The sequence below is a fragment of the Leucoraja erinacea genome, chromosome 15 (genome assembly GCF_028641065.1).
Source record: "Leucoraja erinacea ecotype New England chromosome 15, Leri_hhj_1, whole genome shotgun sequence".
Lineage (NCBI taxonomy): Eukaryota > Metazoa > Chordata > Chondrichthyes > Rajiformes > Rajidae > Leucoraja > Leucoraja erinaceus.
Genome location: NC_073391.1, coordinates 6522392 through 6542964, shown reverse-complemented (window position 1 = coordinate 6542964; position 20573 = coordinate 6522392). Strand labels below are relative to the sequence as shown.

Genomic DNA, 20573 nt, shown 5'->3' with positions numbered 1-20573 from the left:
GCGCTATAGTGGAGCGGGCGATGCCTTGCCCGGGTCGCCGCGCTGGAACTCCGGTATGCTGAGACCGGCGATAAAAAACATCGCGGAGCAGCGGGTCTGAGGAGCGGTCAGCTGCAGGCGGCGGCGCTGATTTTACATCGGGAGCCTGGGATCTCTCGACGAGATCACCAGTTGTGGAGCTCCACCGGCGTGGCCTTGTTGGTTTCGGAAGCCGCGGTCTCCAGTACGGAAGCGGCCGTCCCAGGGTTCCCATGCCACTGTGAGGATTCTCCTGACGCCGGAGCACCATCACCCGGCGAGAACGGCCTGGAATATCGGGCCTCCGTGGAGGCAACTGTGGAGGCCTCAATAGGCCCGACTATGGGTGAACTGAGGATGGGGACTGGACTTTGTGCCTTCCCTCATAATGGGAACCATTATGGGGGGATGTTTTTATGTTTAAATGTCTTTATTATTGTTATGTCTGTATTCTTTCTGTATGTGCTGCACGGAGATGACGGTGGCGCTGTTTGTTCATCGCTTCTCCGTTTGCTATTGTCTGTTACTATTGTAAAGCGACTTTGAGTCTTAGAAAAGCGCTATAAAAATTAAATTTATTATTATTTATTATTAACTACAGTAATTTTCCATTCATTTACAACTGAATAGCTTCTGACAATGGAACCTACTTTGTGAATATTGTGGCCTTGCAGTCTTTCAAAAGCTACAGGATCAGATGCATGTCTCCCTCTTATGCTGTTCTCTTGCATTGTACATTTCCAACCCTTGTTTCCATCAGGACATGTTGGCTCAGTGCAATTTCTGGGTTTGTGGGATACAAATTGTCTCAAATGTACAGATGCTCACACAGTTAATGTAGGTACAACAAACCAGACTGACTGCAGGTATGATCACAAAACATAATAGCAGTGATATCTGTAGCCAGTTTTAATGGCAGAGCTTCACTAACAATCTGCTGTCTCCCATCCACAAGTAGTTGGAATTTCTGTGGAAAGTGACTGTATTGGTAATTGATAATAAACTTGGAGGCTGATGGCTTGGCACATGGGTAGTAGTATGGAGATGGTATTGATGAGGCAGAGAGGTGCGTCTAACACAGTCAGTGATTTCGGAGATGGGTATCCATCAGGAACGGAAGCAGCCACTGCAGTGTTTCTACTTTTCTGTGTCCATCAAATGAAGGATATATGTTTATAATGATGGGCCTCTTCAGGGAGTATCTTGTTTTGTTTTAACTCCAACATTCCCTCAAAGGATTATCAAATTACACACATTTTGTCCAGCATGTTTTCTTTTCATTCTATAGCAAAGTTGATTCTGCCTCACATTATTTCATTATTGTTCAAATGTTCTAGTTTATCACGCTGTGTGTTCTTAATGACATTTTTGTCCTCGCTAGATGTTGCGGATGGAGCTGTGGGGCCTGGATTCCTCTCTGCTCCTTTCACTGGTCAGCTCTCCGTTCCAATTGAAAGCGCTGGATCGCAAGGCCAGCGATAGCATTTCCTTTCTCACTTTTCATGCTCCGGGGAGTGATCAGAACCACAGTGAGAACAAGACACAAGCACTCCAGGCTGGCACAGTGGGGGGTTTGATGGCTTACCTTTACAGCAGGTAAGTGGCATGGCAAGGAATATTAGATTTTAAACAAAGGAACTAAATGTTTGTATGTGGAAATCTTTTATGACCACAAGACTTTCCAAAGTGATTTGCCGGATGTAGTCTACTTTTACTTTATATTTTATATCTCTATATTTACTTTATATCAAAAGCAATAGTGCATCGATAGAGTTGCCTTGCAGCGAAGATAGACACAAAATGCTGCAGTAACTCAGTGGGACAGGCAGCATCTCTGGATAGAAGGAATGGGTCGAGACCGTTCGTCAAACTATTCCTCTATCCAGAGATGCTGCCTGTCCCACTGAGTTACTGCAGCATTTTGCGTCTATCTTCGGTGTAAACCAGCATCTTGGTAGCTTACAGCCAGTATAATGGGCGCTGGTTGAATGGTGGAACCAGTGCCATCTTTCTGAGAGGGTATAATAAGTTTGTGCTTCATCGGTAGGTTTGTATAGGTTGAGACAAGACTTAGCATTTCAGGCAAGCTAACGTACCCTGCATAACTGGGGGGGGGGGGGGGGGGGGGGGGGGGGATGGGGGTTTCAGCTTTCAATTCACAAGATTATTTCTCAGGTGGATGTGTCCATTAAGACATGGAGAGAGTGGCAAGCGATTGCATGTAAACATGGTAGGTAGACAAAAATGCTGGAGAAACTCAGCGGGTGAGGCAGCATCTATGGAGCGAAGGAATAGGTGACGTTTCGGGTCAAGACCCTTCTTCAGACTGAAGAATAGATGCTGCCTCACCCGCTGAGTTTCTCCAGCATTTTTATCTACCTTTGATTTTTCTTTCTTAAAAACACTAAGTATTTAAACATGGCCATCTAATTGTATTTCCTTTACTTTGCCATGCTTTAGTATTTTATATTAGCTGGATCAAAACCTAATAATAAACAATGTTATTATTTTTACAGTAATGCTGTAATGGGAGGATATGTTCAGCAATTCTTTTACACATTTCGTTATTTCACATCACCCTGTGAATTCCTCCAATTTCTGCAAGATAGATTCAACAGTGTCACGGATATCAGGTATTGTGTAAACTACAGGAGGGCTTTCTCATTCTCTACATCTCTTGTGATTTCGGAAACTGCACTAAAGTCAAGTGCTATAGGTAGTGAGCAGAGGACCCGTCTTTTTTGTGAATGTGCTTTATATTCAATTGTTAATTTCTGTTTAGTCATAGATGACCTATTCTGAAAATTAGCAATATTTGATCCAATGTGGAAAGTAACATTGCCAGATTCAGTGAGGTGAACCAGGTTACATTATACCAAAATATAATTAGTTTAGCAAAATATCAGAAATATATTCATACTATCAAACACCTAATTACATTGATCCTATACTATCCTAACATTCCCATAAATTCCACCCAGAGTCTACCACTCAATAGAAGCAATTTACAGTTGCCAGTCGACATACTACACCACACAGTAGCGGCAGAGTAGCACAGCGGTAGAACTGCTGCCTCACAGCGTCAGAGACCTGAGTTCGATCCTGGGTAAGGCTGCTGCCTGTGCGGAGTTTGCACGTTCTACCTGTGACCACGTGGGTTTCCTCTGGGGGCCAGAGGCGGGCCCACGGTGGGTGCCGGAGGTCGGTCGAGAACAAAGAGGGACTCAGCCTGGGAGGGTGCCGAGAAGAAAGTGGGACCAGGCATGGGGGGGGAGGGGGGCTCTGAGAGAACAAACAGGAGCAAGGCACGGGGGGACCATTGGGGTACATAATGAATACTTTGCAATTTTGTCGGTGCCCTATAGGTGGCGACTCTTTGCATACCTCGCAAAACAAATAATTTCACTATGACATGTCACGAGTGATACTAAAATATCAATGAAAAGTTAATTGGCTTCTGTAAATTGTCCCCTGTGTGTAGGATGCGAAAATGGGACAGCGTAGAGTTAGTGTACGGGTGATCGATGGTCAGCATGAAAGGGCCTGTTTCTGTATCTGTAAACAAAACATCTTTGCAACTTGGGAGGAAACTGAAGCAGCTGGAGGAAACCCCATGAATTTGCAAGGGAAACATACAAACTCCACACAGATAGCACCAGAGGCCAGAGTTGAACCTGGGTTATTGGAACCAGAAAGCATTGCTAGCTGTGTAATCTTGAGAAGAGGGGTAAAGGAGGACATATAAGAAGGAAATGAGGAGGGCAAAAATAGGGGCCTCGCAATCACCTTAGCAAGGAGGATCCCAAACCTCTTGTATGTATATTAGAAGCAAGAAGTAGCTAAGGAAGGTATAGGTCTCCCTCGGGAAGTAGCATATAGGTCTCCCTCAGGGAAGTAACATATTCATGGAACCAGCTGGCATAAGCTGGTGGCCCTTATATTAGTGATAGGGAAGACAGTCAAAGGGTCATGCAGCACAGAAACAGGCTTTATAGCCCAACTCGCCCATGCCCCATCTCAGCTCGTCCCATTAATCCACGTTTGGCCCCTTTCCCTCCAATCCTTTCTTATTCCTGTATCTGTACAGGATTTCTGTTCACTTGGAAAGACCATAAGATGTAGGAACAGAATGAGGCCATGGATGATCTATTTTACACTCTCAACCCCATTCTACTGCCTTCTCCCCGTAACTTTGACACCTCTGCCCCAGAAGAGACTTCAATGGTCCAAAAATCTGCATTCCTGCCCCCAGCACCCATTTCCTCAGCCATAAAATTCATCTGTCCTATCTTCCGATTCCTGCCATCACTAGCACGTGTCACTGGGAGTAATCCGGAGATCACTACCCTGGAGGTCCTGCTTTTTACCCATTTGTCTAACTCCCTATATTCATTTTTGCAGATCCTCATCCCTTTTCCCATCTATGCCATTTGTGCCAACATGTACAATGTCTTCTGGCTGCACACCCTCCCCTTTGAGAACATCTTGCAGCCACTCCATGACATCTTGGACCCTGGCAACAGAGATGCAACAAACCGTCCTGGAGCCTCAATTGGTGCCGCAGAATCTTATGTCTGCCCCCTAACTAGCGAATCTCCTACCACTATGGCTCAGCATGATGTTGCCATTCTCTGCTGTGCCTCAGAGCCAGGCTTGCTGTCACAACCCTGCTTGCTTGTGCTGCTCACTCCTGACCCCAACAGTATACCTGTATTCAAGGGGAATGGCCACAGAGGTCACCTTTACTCTCTATCTACTCCTAATGATCACCCACCTTCTCTTTATCTGGACTTGAGCATGACCACCTTATTCTATCTAAGAAGCTCTCATTCACCCGGATGACCTTTTGTTAAATTATTTTACTGGTTCAAGGAATAACATTTTACCAAATTATATCAATAGTTATAGCAAAGTGCTTAGTCCTATTTCTTAAGCGTTAGTAGCTCTGCAGTTCTCACAGCAATTTATAATGTCATGAGAAGCCACTTAAAGTGTGGATCGACACAAAATGCCTGAGTAACTCAGCGGGACAGGCAGCATCTCTGGAGAGAAGGAATGGGTGATATTCGGGTCGAGACCTTCATACCATAGTCTCAACCCGAAACGTCACCCATTCCTTCTCTCCAGAGATGCTGTCTGACCCACTGAGTTACTCCAGCATTTTGTGTCTATCTTCAGTTTAAACCAGTTCCTTCCTACACTCAGTGTGGAACATGCGTCAGATACTTTATTACTACGTCATTAAATGTCATTAAAACCTCCTTCTTTCATCTCCGCAACATCGCCAATCTCAGACCCTCTCTCACACCTCCCGCTGCTGAAAGACTCATCCATGCCTTCATCTCCTCCCGACTGGACTATTGCAACTCAATTCTCCTTGGCATCAGCTCCACCTACATCAACCGACTCCAACTGGTCCAGAACGCAGCCGCCCGACTCATCACCCACACCAAATCCTGGCATCACATCACTCCAGTCCTCAAACAACTTCACTGGCTTCCCATCTCCCACCGGATCACCTACAAAATCCTGATCCTCACCTACAAAGCCCTCCACCATCTGGCCCCCCCATATCTCACTGACCTGCTCTCCCCCTACCAACCCTCACGGTCCCTCAGATCCACATCAGCCGGTCTCCTCTCCATCCACAAGTCCAACCTCTGCAGTTTTGGGGACAGAGCCTTCTCCAGGGCAGCTCCCAGGCTCTGGAACTCCCTCCCCCAACTGATCCGCAATGCCATGTCCCTCACCATCTTCCAGTCCCGCCTCAAGACCCATCTCTTCAGCTCTGCCTATCCTTAGCCCCGCGTCCCCCTCCCTTTTCATCTGTGCATTAATTGCCTCATATTGTGTTTTGTATTGAATTCTGTCTTTACTTTGTGTACTAGTCATGTCTCTACTATTTATTTCATTCCCCTTACATGTTTTTCCTCTACCTGCTAAATTTTTGTAAGGTGTCCTTGAGACTCTTGAAAGGCGCCCATAAATAAAATTTATTATTATTATTATTACTTGTAAACCATCATTTTTGTTTATGGTAAACTCTTTTTTAAATGTAATTCCAGCCTGAAACAAAAGGGGTCACCTGATTGCATGAAGGTGTACAATCGAAGTTTAGATCTACTGCAAGCTTGGATTGAAGAGTGCTACAGTATGGACTTTGTACAGGATGCTGTTATTCTACACAAATTAGAAACTTTTGTTTCCAGAAAGGTATTTTGAACCTATATGGATTAAAAAAATGCTAGTGCTCAAAGTATTCACAATAAATATTCACAAATGCAAGATCATTGCTAAGGAAACATATTTAACATACAATGAATAATAATACTGAAATATCTAGAAATTACTGCTTGATTTAATCTATCAAACCATTTAATTCTCACAGTGTGATATAATTTGCATTTGCCTGCTAGTTATTGCTTTCACTCAAGTTGCTGTTCAGAGAACGTGGTTTCATTTCTCTGTGGTATTACATTGGTGCATTGGGATAATTACGCCTACACCTGGAAGCAAAGTGGAAACTCAAACGGAAAACGCATTTTATGGCGGATCCAATTCCAGATGAAAGTTGGGAAAACACCAGGAATCCCATGAGAAAAAGCTTTTCACTGTACGTCGGTACACGTGACAATAAACCAAACTAAACTAAATTGATGCGTGATCCTGTCTGGTTTGTGCAGAGCATCTGTTTGTTGCCTCGTTGCACATTTTCACAATTCTTTCTATTGGGTGTGGTAGAGAATTTCTCCGATAGAGTAATGATTCTGTGTCTGATCCGTGTCTTTCACTGCATCAAATAAGGGTGAAATCCAATTTCCTGACAGACATTAATAATACCACATATTTTTGTTTTGAACATAGCCATGTGCATGCATAATGTACTTGATAAAACATGAGCGGAAAAACGGCAGAGCAAATCATATTACAGGTTGTACATTTAGTAATAACGAGTGGATGATGTGTACACAGCGAGTCCAACAAAAGATGCATGAAATTATGTATAATCATACAACAGAAACATTAAAAATAAAGTAATATTTCTGTATATTACCTTTACTAATTTGTTCATTTTTTTGCTAGGTTATTCCGATTGATGTCCGGGGCCAATATTTAATTAATTTACTTAAAACCCTCTCCGATGGTAAAATGGCCTTTACACTGTCTTACTCCAGCTTCAATTTTGAGGACATGAAGATTGACGAAGATAATGATTCAGTTCACTCAGTCTCTATAAAATGTTCCGATGAAGATATTTCCAGAAAGGTTTGTTGCTTTGTTCTCCTACCAAAATTAATAATGTAATTTCAGCTTTCTCTGCAATGATTCCATCTCCAATTCCAGCACTCTTGGGGAAAACAGCCGATATAATCAAGGTTGTTCCCACACCGGTTATTCTCTCTTCTCTCCTCTCCCTTTGGGCAGAAAATGCTAAAGTTTGAAAGCACACAACTTCTTTCCTTGATCAAACCTCTCTCACGCTGAGATGAATTCTTGATCTTCAAACCTACCTTGTGACTTGCACTTTTTTTATCTGCACTGTCCCTGCAGCAATAACATTCTATAGTACATTCTTCTTTTTTCTTTTTGTAATACATTGATATTTGTATGTACTTATATGTGGAGTGACCTGCCTGGATGGAACGCAAAATAAAGATTTTTGCTGTCGATACACAAGACAGTGATAATAATATTGTGTATAAAAACATTGCTTCAAAACTGGCGAGTAACAGTAAAGGCGTGTTTATCCCTCAGTTTGCAGCAGGTTGTTGAAAGGTTTTTTTTGCGTCCCATGTTGCAAACCACTGAACAGGCCTTAATAACCCAGGTGTTTTCTTCACAATGGTGAATGACACAAAGGAAATCTGCCAGTTTCATAGTTGAGGTCAGGAGCAGGAGGAACATGTCAGGGAAGTGGTAGTAGAGAGAATTGTTTGACTGGGAATGTTGGGGATCAGAATGGAAAGTTGGAGTCAATCAATCCGCAGAGAATTTGGAGAGTGAAATCGGAGAGGGCAGGATAATTGAATGGAGTGGCGGGGGCTAGAATCAGTAGTTAAGGGGTTGAATGGATGATGTCCTTGTATAGATCTGGAGTTATGTGATGCATAATATAATTGATGAATAATGAAGGAAAATAATATTGCTCTTTCCCAATAATTTATTGCAGAAATTCCCCAACGTTATTTTTCACAGTAACAGTTACTATCAACATAAATATAAATAAAACTAGCATGATTTATTTCAATTAGGCTGCTCACCAAATACTTAAGCAATTTGTTGACAACATGATTGATACATACTTGCAATTCATACTGTTAACAGAAAGATAATCAGCAGATAATTTAACATACTCAGTTTATCACCACCTATTCATTTTTATTCAAATTAGACTTTCTATTTTCATTTAGACATACAGGTGCACAACCTTTTATCCGAAAGCCTTGGGACCAGACACTTCTCGGATTTCGGAATTTTTCGGATTTCCGAATGGAAGATTTTTAGCGTAGATTAGGTAGGTAGCGCGGGCGGCTTGAAAAGTCTGGAGCGGCTGCCTCCTCCCCGGAGACCGGGGAATCATTGTAAATCATTGCTTAAATGTTAGTCAGTTAGTTTGGAGGGATTTTATGTGGTGGGGGGGTGAAGGGGGAAACTTTAATTCTTAGTCCCCTACCTGGTCGGAGAGGCAGGGAGCGGGCAATGCCTTACCGGGTCGCCGTGCAGCAAGCTCCGGAGCGCTGTGGCCGCCGACTCCCAACATCGCGGAGCTGGGGGCTGGGGGTTGCGGGTGTCTGGCCGCGGGCGGCGCCGGTTGTAGCTCCAACGCCCGGCAACTCTACGCCTGGCTGCGCGGCGCTCCAAATCCAGCGCCGCCCGCGGCCAGACGCCCGCAGCCCCAGCTCTACCCCTGGCGGCGCGCGCGCTGGGATACTGGGGAGCGGGCAATCCAGCGCCGTAAGGCAACATCGCGTAGCTGGGGCCATCTGGCCGTGGGCCGCGGGCCGCGCCGCCGCTCCGCGAGAGTTGGGGGGTCGGAACTCGGCGCGCCGGACAGCGCTCCGCGAGCTTGCTGCACGGAGCTTGCTCCGGAGCCCACGGCGACCCGTAAGGCATTGCCCACTCCCCGCCTCTCCGACCAGGTAGGGGACCAGGTAGGGGACTAAGAATTAAAGTTTCCCCCTTCCCCCCCCCCCCCTTCACATAAAAGCCCTCCAAACTAACTGACTAACATTTAAGCAATGATTTACAGATGTTTAAGTGTCTCCCCAGTCTCTGGGGAGGAGGCAGCCACTACAGTAGTACAGACCTGGGTTGACCGTGGGTCGTTTCGGGTCAAGTTTGGCGCCAAACGCGAACTTTGGTGTGCAGACGACATCCTGGAAAAAATGTCCGGTTTTCGAAGCTTTTCGGTTTCCGAAACTCCGGATAAAAGGTTGTGCACCTGTACTGATGAATGTAAGTGCATAATAAGTTGAAAAATATCTTTGGAAATAAAATAATACCTGAAAATGCCTTTCATGAATGCTTTAGATTTTTAGCAATGTTGCATCACGTTACTTTCTGCAAATTTGTTTTTGCTATAACAGAGTTTTAAGTGGAAGATCACGAAAAGCATGGAGTCATCGAGCCCTCATCATAAGGAAAGATGTAACAATACAGCAGCTGCCCCTCCAAGGCCTTGTTATAATAACTTTACAACAGAACACTTGGGAGTTTACCAGAAACCTGGTCACAAAGACCACTTCACATTGGCTGTTTACAGCGCACAGCATATAGCCCAGCAACTGACCTTACTGCAACAGGTATCGTTAAAATTCTCATCACAAATGTTTTTAGACAATCTAACAAAGCAAAAGATACTCCTTTTGGTGTTCTCACCAATGTCCTTTCTCTTCTGCTCTCCTCTCCCAAAAGAATTGACTTGCAATGAGTTCACTAGCTTTTCATATCAGTGATCAATATTCACCTGTACACATTAACATTGTATATTGCCTTGTTCCTTACAGCTGAGCCTGTTTCTATTTTCAATAAACATCCTGTTTTTAATGGGAAATTTTCTCTAATCTGGGGATATTCAGGTCAGTTGATATTGCTACTGTTTCTACTATGGAATATGTTACCACAGGAAATGGTTGAAATGAATATGGAATATGTTACCACAGGGAGTGGTTGAAATTAATAATATAGACGCATTAGGGGGGCTACACCAAGTGGCCTGCTTTGGTGCCATATATCCTATATTTGTATAACTGCCCCCATCATTTCCCAGTTGAATCTGTCGCATTGACTGACTGTTCAAATGCAGAAAAATAACTTGACATGCCGTTAAATTTAGAATCTACACATTACTTCAAAACCATACAACTCGCTCTGGTCTGTATTGGCCAAACATTGATACAACTGGGATTAACGTTCATCCTTGCTGTGCAGATTCAAATGTCTGCTCATTTGGTGGCAGGTGGCACAGAGGTAGAGTTGCTGCCTTACAGCACTTGCAGCACCGGAGAAGCAGGTTAGATCCCGACTATGGGTCAAGGCTGTACGGAGTTTGTACGTTCTCCCCATGGCCTGCATGGGTTTTCTCCAAGATCTTCGGTTTCCTCCCGCACTCCAAAGATGTTCAGGATTGTAGGTTAATTGACTTGGTAAATGTAAACATTGTCCCTATTGTGTGTAGGATAGTGTTAATATGCAGGTATCGCTGGTAGGCGTGGCTCGGTGGGCCGAAGGGCCTGTTTCCTCACTGTATCTCAAAACTAAACTAAACATCCAATATCGGGGGAATTATTACCATATTTAAAAAACATAACGTCTTCCCTTTGAGAGCAAGCAGCATATTGTCAAGCAATAATTCTCTTTATCCTATTCCAGAAATAATGATAGTCCAGTATCAATGATGCACAAAAAATGAGAATTAAAAGGCAGAGATGAAATATATCATTTTGCGATGTTCACTTTTAAAATGGCAACTAATAAATCAACAAATCAATGAACACATTCAAATCTTCGATGAAAAGTTACCTGAATCTTTTTTTGTGGTAATATTAAATGCAGCATTTAATTGGTTATTTAACATCTGAAAAATATTGTTTTGATCATTTCCATCACTAAAATATAGAAATAGCAAAAATAATACACCCTGAATATATTTGTTTCTTGGTCAGATCAGACTAATTATATTTATAAAGAATATATAATTAAATATAATTAATGAATATCATTGATTATAATTCATATATAATTAATTATAATCAATGATATCAATTAATTATGATTTTAATTCTTGTTTTTGATTTTGAAATATTTTTAAAGTTCTCAGATCTGTTAAGATTAATCATAAACCTGTACATTGGTGCAACATAGGTAACAGGAAGTTTGCCATTTTACATCTCTTATTATTATTGTCAGTGTCTTCCTCACAAGTTCACAAATTCACAAGTTATGGGAGTAGAATTAGGCCATTCAGCCCATCGAGTCTACTCTGCCATTCAATCATGGCTGATCTCTGCCTCCTAATCCCATTTTCCTGCCTTCTGCCCATAACCCTTGACACCCATTCTAATCAAGAATTTGTCTATCTCTGTTGTAAAAATATCCACTGACTAGGCCTCCACGGATTAACTACCCTCTGACTAAAGAAGTTCCTCCTCACCTCCTTTCAAAATGAGCGCCATTTAATTCTGAGGCTATGACCTCCGGTCCTAAACTCTTCCACCAGTGGAAACATCCTTTCCACATCCACTCTATCTTTGCCTTTCATTATTCTGTAAGTTCCTTGCACATTCCTTTTATGCTCTCTTTTCTAAAGTATCAGAAAGTCAAATATGGCCATCTCTAGGAAGAAGTAATCTAACCACTATCCTTGACAATCAATTGCATTATCATTAGCCACATCAATATCCTGAGTGTCGTCACTGATCAGGATCGCAACAGGATCATCCACATAATCACTGTAGATACAAGAACAGGTCAGAAACAGGGTATTTGTGGTAGGTGACCCAGCTCCCAACACTCAGAGCCGTTTCATTATAGGGAAGGTACAGTTCAGGAGGGTGAGGAAATCTCCAATCTTCTCCACTTACCTGGATGCCACAAGCTGCCACTTTACTCAGAAAGCTGAACACCATCCAGCACAAAACAGCCAGTTTGATTTGTAACCGCTCCACCATCTTAGTGCAGCTTAAGCTGTCTGCAACATGCCCTGCAGTTGCTCATCTGGGCCTCTCCAACAGCATCTGACAAACCTGCAAACCTTGCTCCTGGACGGCCAAGGATAACAGACACATGGAAGCACTGCCACCTGCAGGTTCCTCACTGAATCGAACCCCACTGTGTGTATCCAGTGAAGTACATCACAGCTCCTATATTCTCAATGGCTCTTTATTCCAGGAACGTTTGTGTGAATACCTTCACCGTAAGAATGACTGACAACAGTTCAAGAAAGTGGCTCAATACTGCCTTCTCGAGGACAATTAGAGATAGAGAATGAACGCAGTCTGGCCTTCCCAGGAATGCCCACTTTCCATAAATGTTCCAATAATAACTACCATGGGATTTAGTTCCAATGTAAAAAGACATGAAATAAATAGAATTGTTAGTGAATTCAACCATGGTATAAGACTTGCAGCAAATGAATTATTACAGAATCTATAGTAGATATAATTTTGTAATAATAAACAGAGTAACAAGTCTCAGCGGGACTGTTATTTGAGACAAACCGCCTCTTCCCTGATTGTGCTCATTAAGCGTTTATGAAATGCTACTTCCACAAGCATCTCCTGATTACTTGCACCTCATTAGTTGCAACCTTATTCTAATCTTATCCAGTCTCAACCATTTGAGATGGTTTGTACTGTAATTCTTATTCTCACAGGAAATCTAAAGAAAAAATCGTAATTTTGCGAGTGTTTTATTTTAATGAATACTGCCTGTTGGAATCAATCATGAAGTAATTATGTTATTATTATTATTATGTTTAATTGAGATGGTTCAACAGAGGATTTGATAAGAATTCTGTATTAGCAAATGTAAATTTCTCAAGGTCAGCTCTTTCCCCACCCACAACACCACTCTCCTGTACATACACAAAAATGCTGGAGAAACTCAGCGTGTGCAGCAGCATCTATGGAGCGAAGGAAATAGGCAACGTTTCGGGCCGCTAACCACTCTCCTGCATCCCCCCCCCCCCCCCCCCCCCCCCCCCCCCCCACCACCACCACCACCACTCCCCCCCTCTAAACTTTTTATTGATACCGTTTGCAGTTCGGAGAGAGCATCAGAAATGGGGTGGAATAATTTAGTCTAGAAAGGTCAAGGGTGTGTTTTTAATTGAAGAGTGATGAAACAAGAATGCTTCAACAGAAACCATTTTCAATGCTGGCCATTTCAGGAGGCAAGAAATCTCAAAAGCAAAATATTAAATTACAGTAAATCTGAAATAAAAACATTTATCCAGGATTGAGGAACAGAGTTGGTATCTTTCATCAGAAAGGAAGTTGGAGGGCCGGTAATTTTGTAGGGATATGGTCAATTGAGTACAAAATTATGATGGGCATGGCCTTATATTTTTTAATGGTTGGTGTAAATGGCTCAAATTTCCTTATGTTGATAACAAAATTGTTCAAATGTTCATGTTTTTTTAATCCATTTTCAGGTTTTGTGACTCCATTTATATCCAGTACCTGATTGATAGTAGTGTCAGTTCATTCCCACCTAAACTCCAGTTAAAGGAGGTGGCTTCTTCCTCCAATAACTATTCTTCTCATGAAGAAAAAAACATTTTCTTATCTGACTACAATTTGAGCCCACCAAACAAACCTTCCCACCACCACTAGCACCCTTTCACCGCCAAACTCTGCATAACAAACAAGCTAAATAGGTCGGCAGTCTGAAGAAGGGTCTCGATCCAAAACGTTACCCATTCCTTCTCTCCAGAGATGCTGCCTGTCCCGCTGAGCTACTCCAGCTTTTTGTGTCTGTCTAAGCTAAGTAGGCCTGTGGATAAAATATTGAGCATGACATTGGGAGAAAAAGACTGTTTGGTGTATTTTTCTGCAGCCTTTATCGCAAATTGAATTGACTTGGGATAAAACCAAGACAGTTCCTTCTCTATAACATCTGTGCTGTTCCTTTATGGTGCACTGAAGTTTTACGTAACTTTTTTTGGTTGCAGCTGCTGTATGCGTATTTGAAATTTAATAATTTTGATTAAAATATTTTCCTATAATTTCAGGAGCTGTTCCAAGATTGTCATCCAGTCCATTTTCTGAATTCAAGATCATTTGGCATAAATGACACACCCTCTACAGTTCTAAAGTGGGTTTAGATCGGTTCTCATTATATAATGCTTAAATAATGTTTAAATAATCAGATTATCTCATTATATAATGCTTAAATGATGCTTAAATAATCAGATTATCTGCTGACAGTGAATTCATTGAAATGATGCAGACATTTACATTACATGGTAAATGGTAGGGAATTGAAGAATACAGTTGAACAGAGGGATCTGTGTATAACCGTGCATAGTTCCTTGAAGGTGGAATCTCATATAGATAGGGTGGTAAAGAAAGCTTTTGGTATGCTAGCCTTTATAAATCAGAGCATTGAGTATAGAAGCTGGGATGTAATGTTAAAATTGTACAAGGCATTGGTGAGACCAAATCTGGAGTATGGTGTACAATTTTTGGTCGCCCAATTATAGGAAGGATGTCAACAAAATAGAGAGAGTACAGAGGAGATTTACTAGAATGTTGCCTGGGTTTCAACAACTAAGTTACAGAGATAGGTTGAATAAGTTAGGTCTTTATTCTCTGGAGCGCAGAAGGTTAAGGGGGGACCTGATAGAGATCTTTAAAATGATGAGAGGGATAGACAGAGTTGATGTGGACAAGCTTTTCCCTTTGAGAATAGGGAAGATTCAAACAAGAGGACATGACTTCAGAATTAAGGGACAGAAGTTTAGGGGTAATATGAGGGGGAACTTCTTTACGCAGAGAGTGGTGGCGGTGTGGAATGAGCTCCCAGTGTAAGTGGTGGAGGCAGGTTCATTGGTATCATTTAAAAATAAATTGGATAGGCATATGGATGAGAAGGGAATGGAGGGTTATGGTACGAGTGCAGGCAGGTGGGACTAAGGGGAAAAAAAATTGTTCGGCATGGACTTGTAGGGCCGAGATGGCCTGTTTCCGTGCTGTAATTGTTATATGGTTATATGGTTAAAACCAATTTAGATATATTTATAGTGTGGAAATACTTGGATGAAACATTCTTATTCACTTTGTCAAATAGCATTAGAAACTTCTTGTTTAATGATGAGTCAATGTATGGGACAGAGAATGATCATCTGATTGAATGGTGCCAGAACAACAACCTTTCCCTCAATGTCAGTAAGACCAAGAGGCTGATTGTTGACTTTAGAAGAGGGAGGCCAAGGTTCCACAAAACTGTCCTCATCCAAAAGTCGCTGGTGCTCACTTTAAAAGACTCCGTCCAAATCTATAATCGCTATTTTAAAGAACAGAATTTCATTCTAAATTTCTTCCATACTTTGAGCAGAAAGTCAGAAATTCATGACAGTACAAGAGTTGTTTTCGATTGTAATTTGGCAAGACTGCCTGGAATACACAGGTCCAGCCTAAGGTGATTGTGTATAACATGGAATTGCATCTAATATCTGATTATTTTGCAGTAACAAAAATTGATCTTTGAACTTCCAGACAAATCTGCAATATTATTAATAAGATTAGAATGCTTTATTACTATTATATATCATTACCTTCTTAATACATACTTTGATACTTGAAATTATCCTATCTCTCTGATTGAAGTGCATAATTTTCAATTAAGTTTAACCAATTCAAAATCAACTATTAATAGAATGTGTACAACAGTGTATGCCCTGCTGAAGACAACATATCATGGCTTCATTACAAGTAGAAAATAATTTCCCAAAAGCCCTTTATTTCATTCTGTGTGTTTCGTAACTGCAGCGAAAGCTGACTTCTACTCTGCATTTGAAAAGGCTCCCTGTGCAAGCATGGAATAATTTCAATTTATGCTTAAATATTAAATGTTATTAATTGAAAGGGACATTTCTGAGCCTTAGAATGGCAAAATATTATGCATACAGATCGAACAAATCTCCTGTTCTTATGGGCTGTGATTTTATTGTGTTTAATTCAAATGATATAAAACAAAAGCCCGCCAGTGGTCTTTTTTTGCACTCTATAGTTAAACTTCTCATTCACCCTGGGTTAATTTAATGGTAGTTATATCTGGTGGTTAACAGAAAAATTATGTTTGCATAATTGTCTTTATAAAGAAGTTTTTTTTTTGTTATGAGCACATGGGAAATCAAATAATATAATTTATATATGTAGGAAGGAACTGCAGATGATGGTTTAAACTGAATATAGATACAAAAAGCTATAGTAACTCAATGGGTCAGACAGCATCACTGGAGAAAAGTAATAGGTGGTGTTTCAGGTCGTGACCCTTCTTCAGACAGTCAACTATTCCTCGTCTCCAGAGATGCTGTCAGACCCGCTGAGCTACTCCAGCAATTTGTGTCTACCTGGGCGCAGTGTGAAATGCCCCAGGTCTTACACATCTCACTCGTTCCAATAGTGTTTAGCAATCCATCGCCAGCCCAGACCCTATCCAGTATCAAATACCTTGCAGGTGAGAATGCCTCCCCATCGACTTCATAAGAAACCTTTGATCGTTTCAGCGCAGCATTGTTACCACTAACTGCCGTGTAAAGCATGATTCGTAAATAAGGCATGACTCGGAAATCTAAAAGCCCTGATTGACTGCCAGTTTTAATTTATATGCTCAGACACCACAGATTTTGATGGCTCTTTTCGACACTTCTATTCACAGATCTGTTACTTCAGAAGTCACGTCCTTAGAAAGCAACAGTTTATTTGTTCCAAAATACAAACAGCACCAATATCTCCATCAGCTGATTAAATATGCAGACAACGTGAGCCGCTGGGTCTCTGCTGAAATTGTCACATGTAACACGTGTAAGGTGAGCGTTGCAAATTTAATTAACATGTAAATTTATGGTAATTTTACAATTCAACCAAGCTTTAATAATGGCTATTTCTTGAATTGTGATGGTCTTTGATATTCGTTTCCATTATGGAATGATCAAAACAATATTCATCTATCAAGATTATTGGACATTATTGTGAACCAGCTCTTAGCAATTTCAGACTCTATTTGCATTTAGTCAGAAGTAAATCAGTCAAATATTAGGTTTTTATTAAAATGCAAAATCTGATTCATTTATGCCATTTAGGCTTCATCTCCATTACCTCAGGTTCGCTTTCTTCTCCCCCTACATATCACTCTTTTTGTGTGCTGTCTGAAATAGGGTGACAGCAGAATTATCCAAGACTCATCCAAGACAAAGCTTTTCACTACATGTGACAATAATAAACTTAAGCCTAAAGGGCCTGTCGCACTTGGGTGTCATTTGTGCGTCATTTACGCGACATCATTTACGTGTCACGACGCACGACGCGCGTGTCGTGACGCGCATGTGGTGCGGGCATGGTGCGCATTATGCGCGCATGTACGCGGTGACGTAGGCAATGATGCGCGGACGCGAGCGGCGCCCCAGGATTTTGGGATGTACAAAATCTTCGCACGCCTTCTGCGTGATGCACAAATGCCCAAGTGGGACATGCCCTGAAGACTTCCCTCATTGACCTTTATGTATTCTGTTTCACATTGTAATAAGGGCAATGTAATCTCATCAGGTTACACAGAAAAGCTGGAGAAACTCAGCGGGTGCAGCAGCATCTATGGAGCGAAGGAAATAGGCAACGTTTCGGGCCGAAACCCTTCTTCAGACTGATCGGGGGTGGGGGTAGGTGGGGACAAGAAAGGGAAAAGGAGGAGTAGCCAGAAGGCTGGAGGGTGGGAGGAGATAGCAGGGGAGCTGAGGAAGGGGAGGAGACAGCAAGGACTAACAAAATTGGGATAATTCGATGTTCATGCCCCGGGGGTGCAAACTCCCCCCATGTAATCTCATCATCCTGCTATTGTCACATGTTTTTAAAAAATTGATGTTAGTACAACATACTTAAAAATATTATGTTGTTGCAAATACTTGCAGAAAATGGGCATTACTGACAAAACCAGTCTTCATTGCCATTGGTAACTAACGAGATGGTAGTTTGCTGTACTCTTGAACTACTGATATATATCGGTGTACTCCTGCAGCATTTCTAAGCTTTTGGCAACAACAGGAAAGACCAGTGTTTGATGGAGATGCAAACGTGAGGGATTCACAGGCACAAGTTGCCAAATTTCATTTAGATTGTAGAGATGAGGGGCGAGTGATGTGATTAAAAAAATACACATAAAAAAACACACTGCAATGGCAATGTGCCAGAAGTGATGAAAACTGACGATTAAGGAGGCGTTGATCAATTTGGATGTTGTCAGACTTCTCAGAGCAAGTGCAGAGTATTCAGTCACATTCCTGACACATGGCTTTTAGATAGTAAGGAGGACCAGGCAAGCCACTGGCCATTTGTGAACCAGCTCGGATCTTGATTTTAGTTTAGTTTAGAGATACAGCGTGGAAGCTGATCTATCTTTCCTTCTCAACTCCTCCATTCTCCTCCTTTCATCCCATGACCCCTAACACCCGTATTAATCAAGAATCTGCCAGTTTCCGCCTTAAAAATATCCGACTTGGCCTCCCAGCCATCTGTGGCAATGAATTCCACATTTACTACCCTCTGACTGAAGATATTCCTTCCCATTTCCTTTCTTATGGTACGACCTTTTATTCTGAGGCGATAGCCTCTGTTCCTAGGCTCTCCCACTCGTGGAAACATCCGTTTCACACTATCCAGGCCTTTCACTATTCGGTAAGTTTCAAAGAGGTGTCCCCTCATCCTTCTAAAGTCAAGCAAGTACAGGCTCAATGCCTTCAAACGCTCATCATATGTTAACCCAATCATTCCTGGAATTGGTTGCAGGAAAATATCACATCAAAAGAAGTAACTTATAATATACCTTGCTAGTTAAGATGCAACTGAATATTGCATCCTCTTGTCATTACTCTACTCTGAGATCCATCCCAGCAAGAGATTATTTAGTGAGCAGAAGAAATGTTTCAAGAATGTCCTAAAAGCCTTGTAGTGAAATAAATTAATATCCTCATTGACCGTGGAAAATGGTGAGGAAGCATTGGGAGAGCAATGAGACCCTTGGCCTTTTTGGGACCACGTGAAAGGTGAAAGAAAATGGAAGGAGTAAGGACCAGCAACCATTATACCCACACACCCATCCAACTGAGTCCCCCCCCCCCCCCCCCCCCCCCCCCCCCCATCCCAGTTGCAGCACAACCTGTGAATCGCACATTGCCACCATCAGCCACCTAAGAACCCATGGAAACGGAGTGATAGCAAGTCACTCTCTAACCTCAAGGTACCACGAGGGAAAAAAAGAAGAAAAAATACATCTAATCACTTTTAGAACTGATCAAAAGTCAAAGTATCCTTTATTGTCATTCAGACCTTTTGGTTGTGTTGCCTTGCAGTCATACATATAATAAAAATAACAGAAACACACAATAAACACAAATTAACATCCACCACAGTGAGTCCACCAGGTACCTCCTCACTGTGATGGAAGGCAAAAATCGTAGAGTCTTTGGCTCTTGCCTCCTTGTTCTCCCTCTGCGTTGAGGCGATCCAGGCCTCCGATGTTGTGACCCCGCCGGGTGATGGTAAGTAAGTCCCGCTGCTCAACCGTGCTCCGTGAATGGGCCGGTTCAAACTCCGCGGCCCGGGGCGGTCGAAGCTGCCGCCCTCCAGTCCAGCGGACGAAGCTGTTGTTGCAGGAGCTCCAGAAAAACAGGTCACCAACCTGGGACCTGTGAGCTCCCGACGTTGTCGTCCACTGGGCCCGCGGCCGTGCCTCCGAAGTCGGGTCGCCGGACATCTAAATATCTCAGAGAAGATAGAAATAATAATGAAACAAGGAACTACAGATCCTCGTTTGCTGAAAAGGACACACAGTGTTGGATTAACTCAGTGGATTAGGGCAGCATATCTGAACGTGAATAGGTAACATTAAATGTCCAGACACAAAATGAGATCTCCAGAGATACTGTCTGATCGTCTAAGTTTTTCTATGAGACAAAGTATAAGAATTCTTCCAGGATGAGGATTTTAGATGTGTCTTTTTCATATTATAGTAATCCTTGGGTAAATATAGTCAGAAGTAGAATTGTGCATGATTTTGACAGGTTTAGATAGGGTACATAGAAATAAGCTGCTTCCTATTATTGTACTTCCGGTGGCGCTGGTGCCAGCAGCCTCCACCTACAGCCCGGTATCTTTTTGTTTTTTTGTTTATTTAGTTATGTTAAAGTGTTTTTTTTTGTGTTTTTTGGTGTTTTAATGTGGGGGAAGAGGCCACGGTGCGGGGGATACCGTCCTTCAGCCACTTCCTGGTGAAGACGCGACTATTATTCGAGTCGCGTCCTCGCCCCCCCCCCCCCCCCCCACAGCGGCCTACCTACC

At 42.3% G+C, this 20573-nt stretch overlaps 1 protein-coding gene across 1 annotated transcript in view; it reads left to right on the top strand.

The window, feature by feature from the left end:
* The window catches only part of LOC129703922 (kinase non-catalytic C-lobe domain-containing protein 1), a 191076-nt gene that overhangs the window by 152486 nt on the left and 18017 nt on the right, over positions 1–20573 (top strand). The window contains 7 exon segments of the mRNA XM_055646635.1: positions 1400–1614; positions 2535–2651; positions 6084–6231; positions 7102–7284; positions 9606–9821; positions 14252–14334; positions 16903–17053. Coding sequence (XP_055502610.1) covers positions 1400–1614; positions 2535–2651; positions 6084–6231; positions 7102–7284; positions 9606–9821; positions 14252–14334; positions 16903–17053 — 1113 coding nt within the window.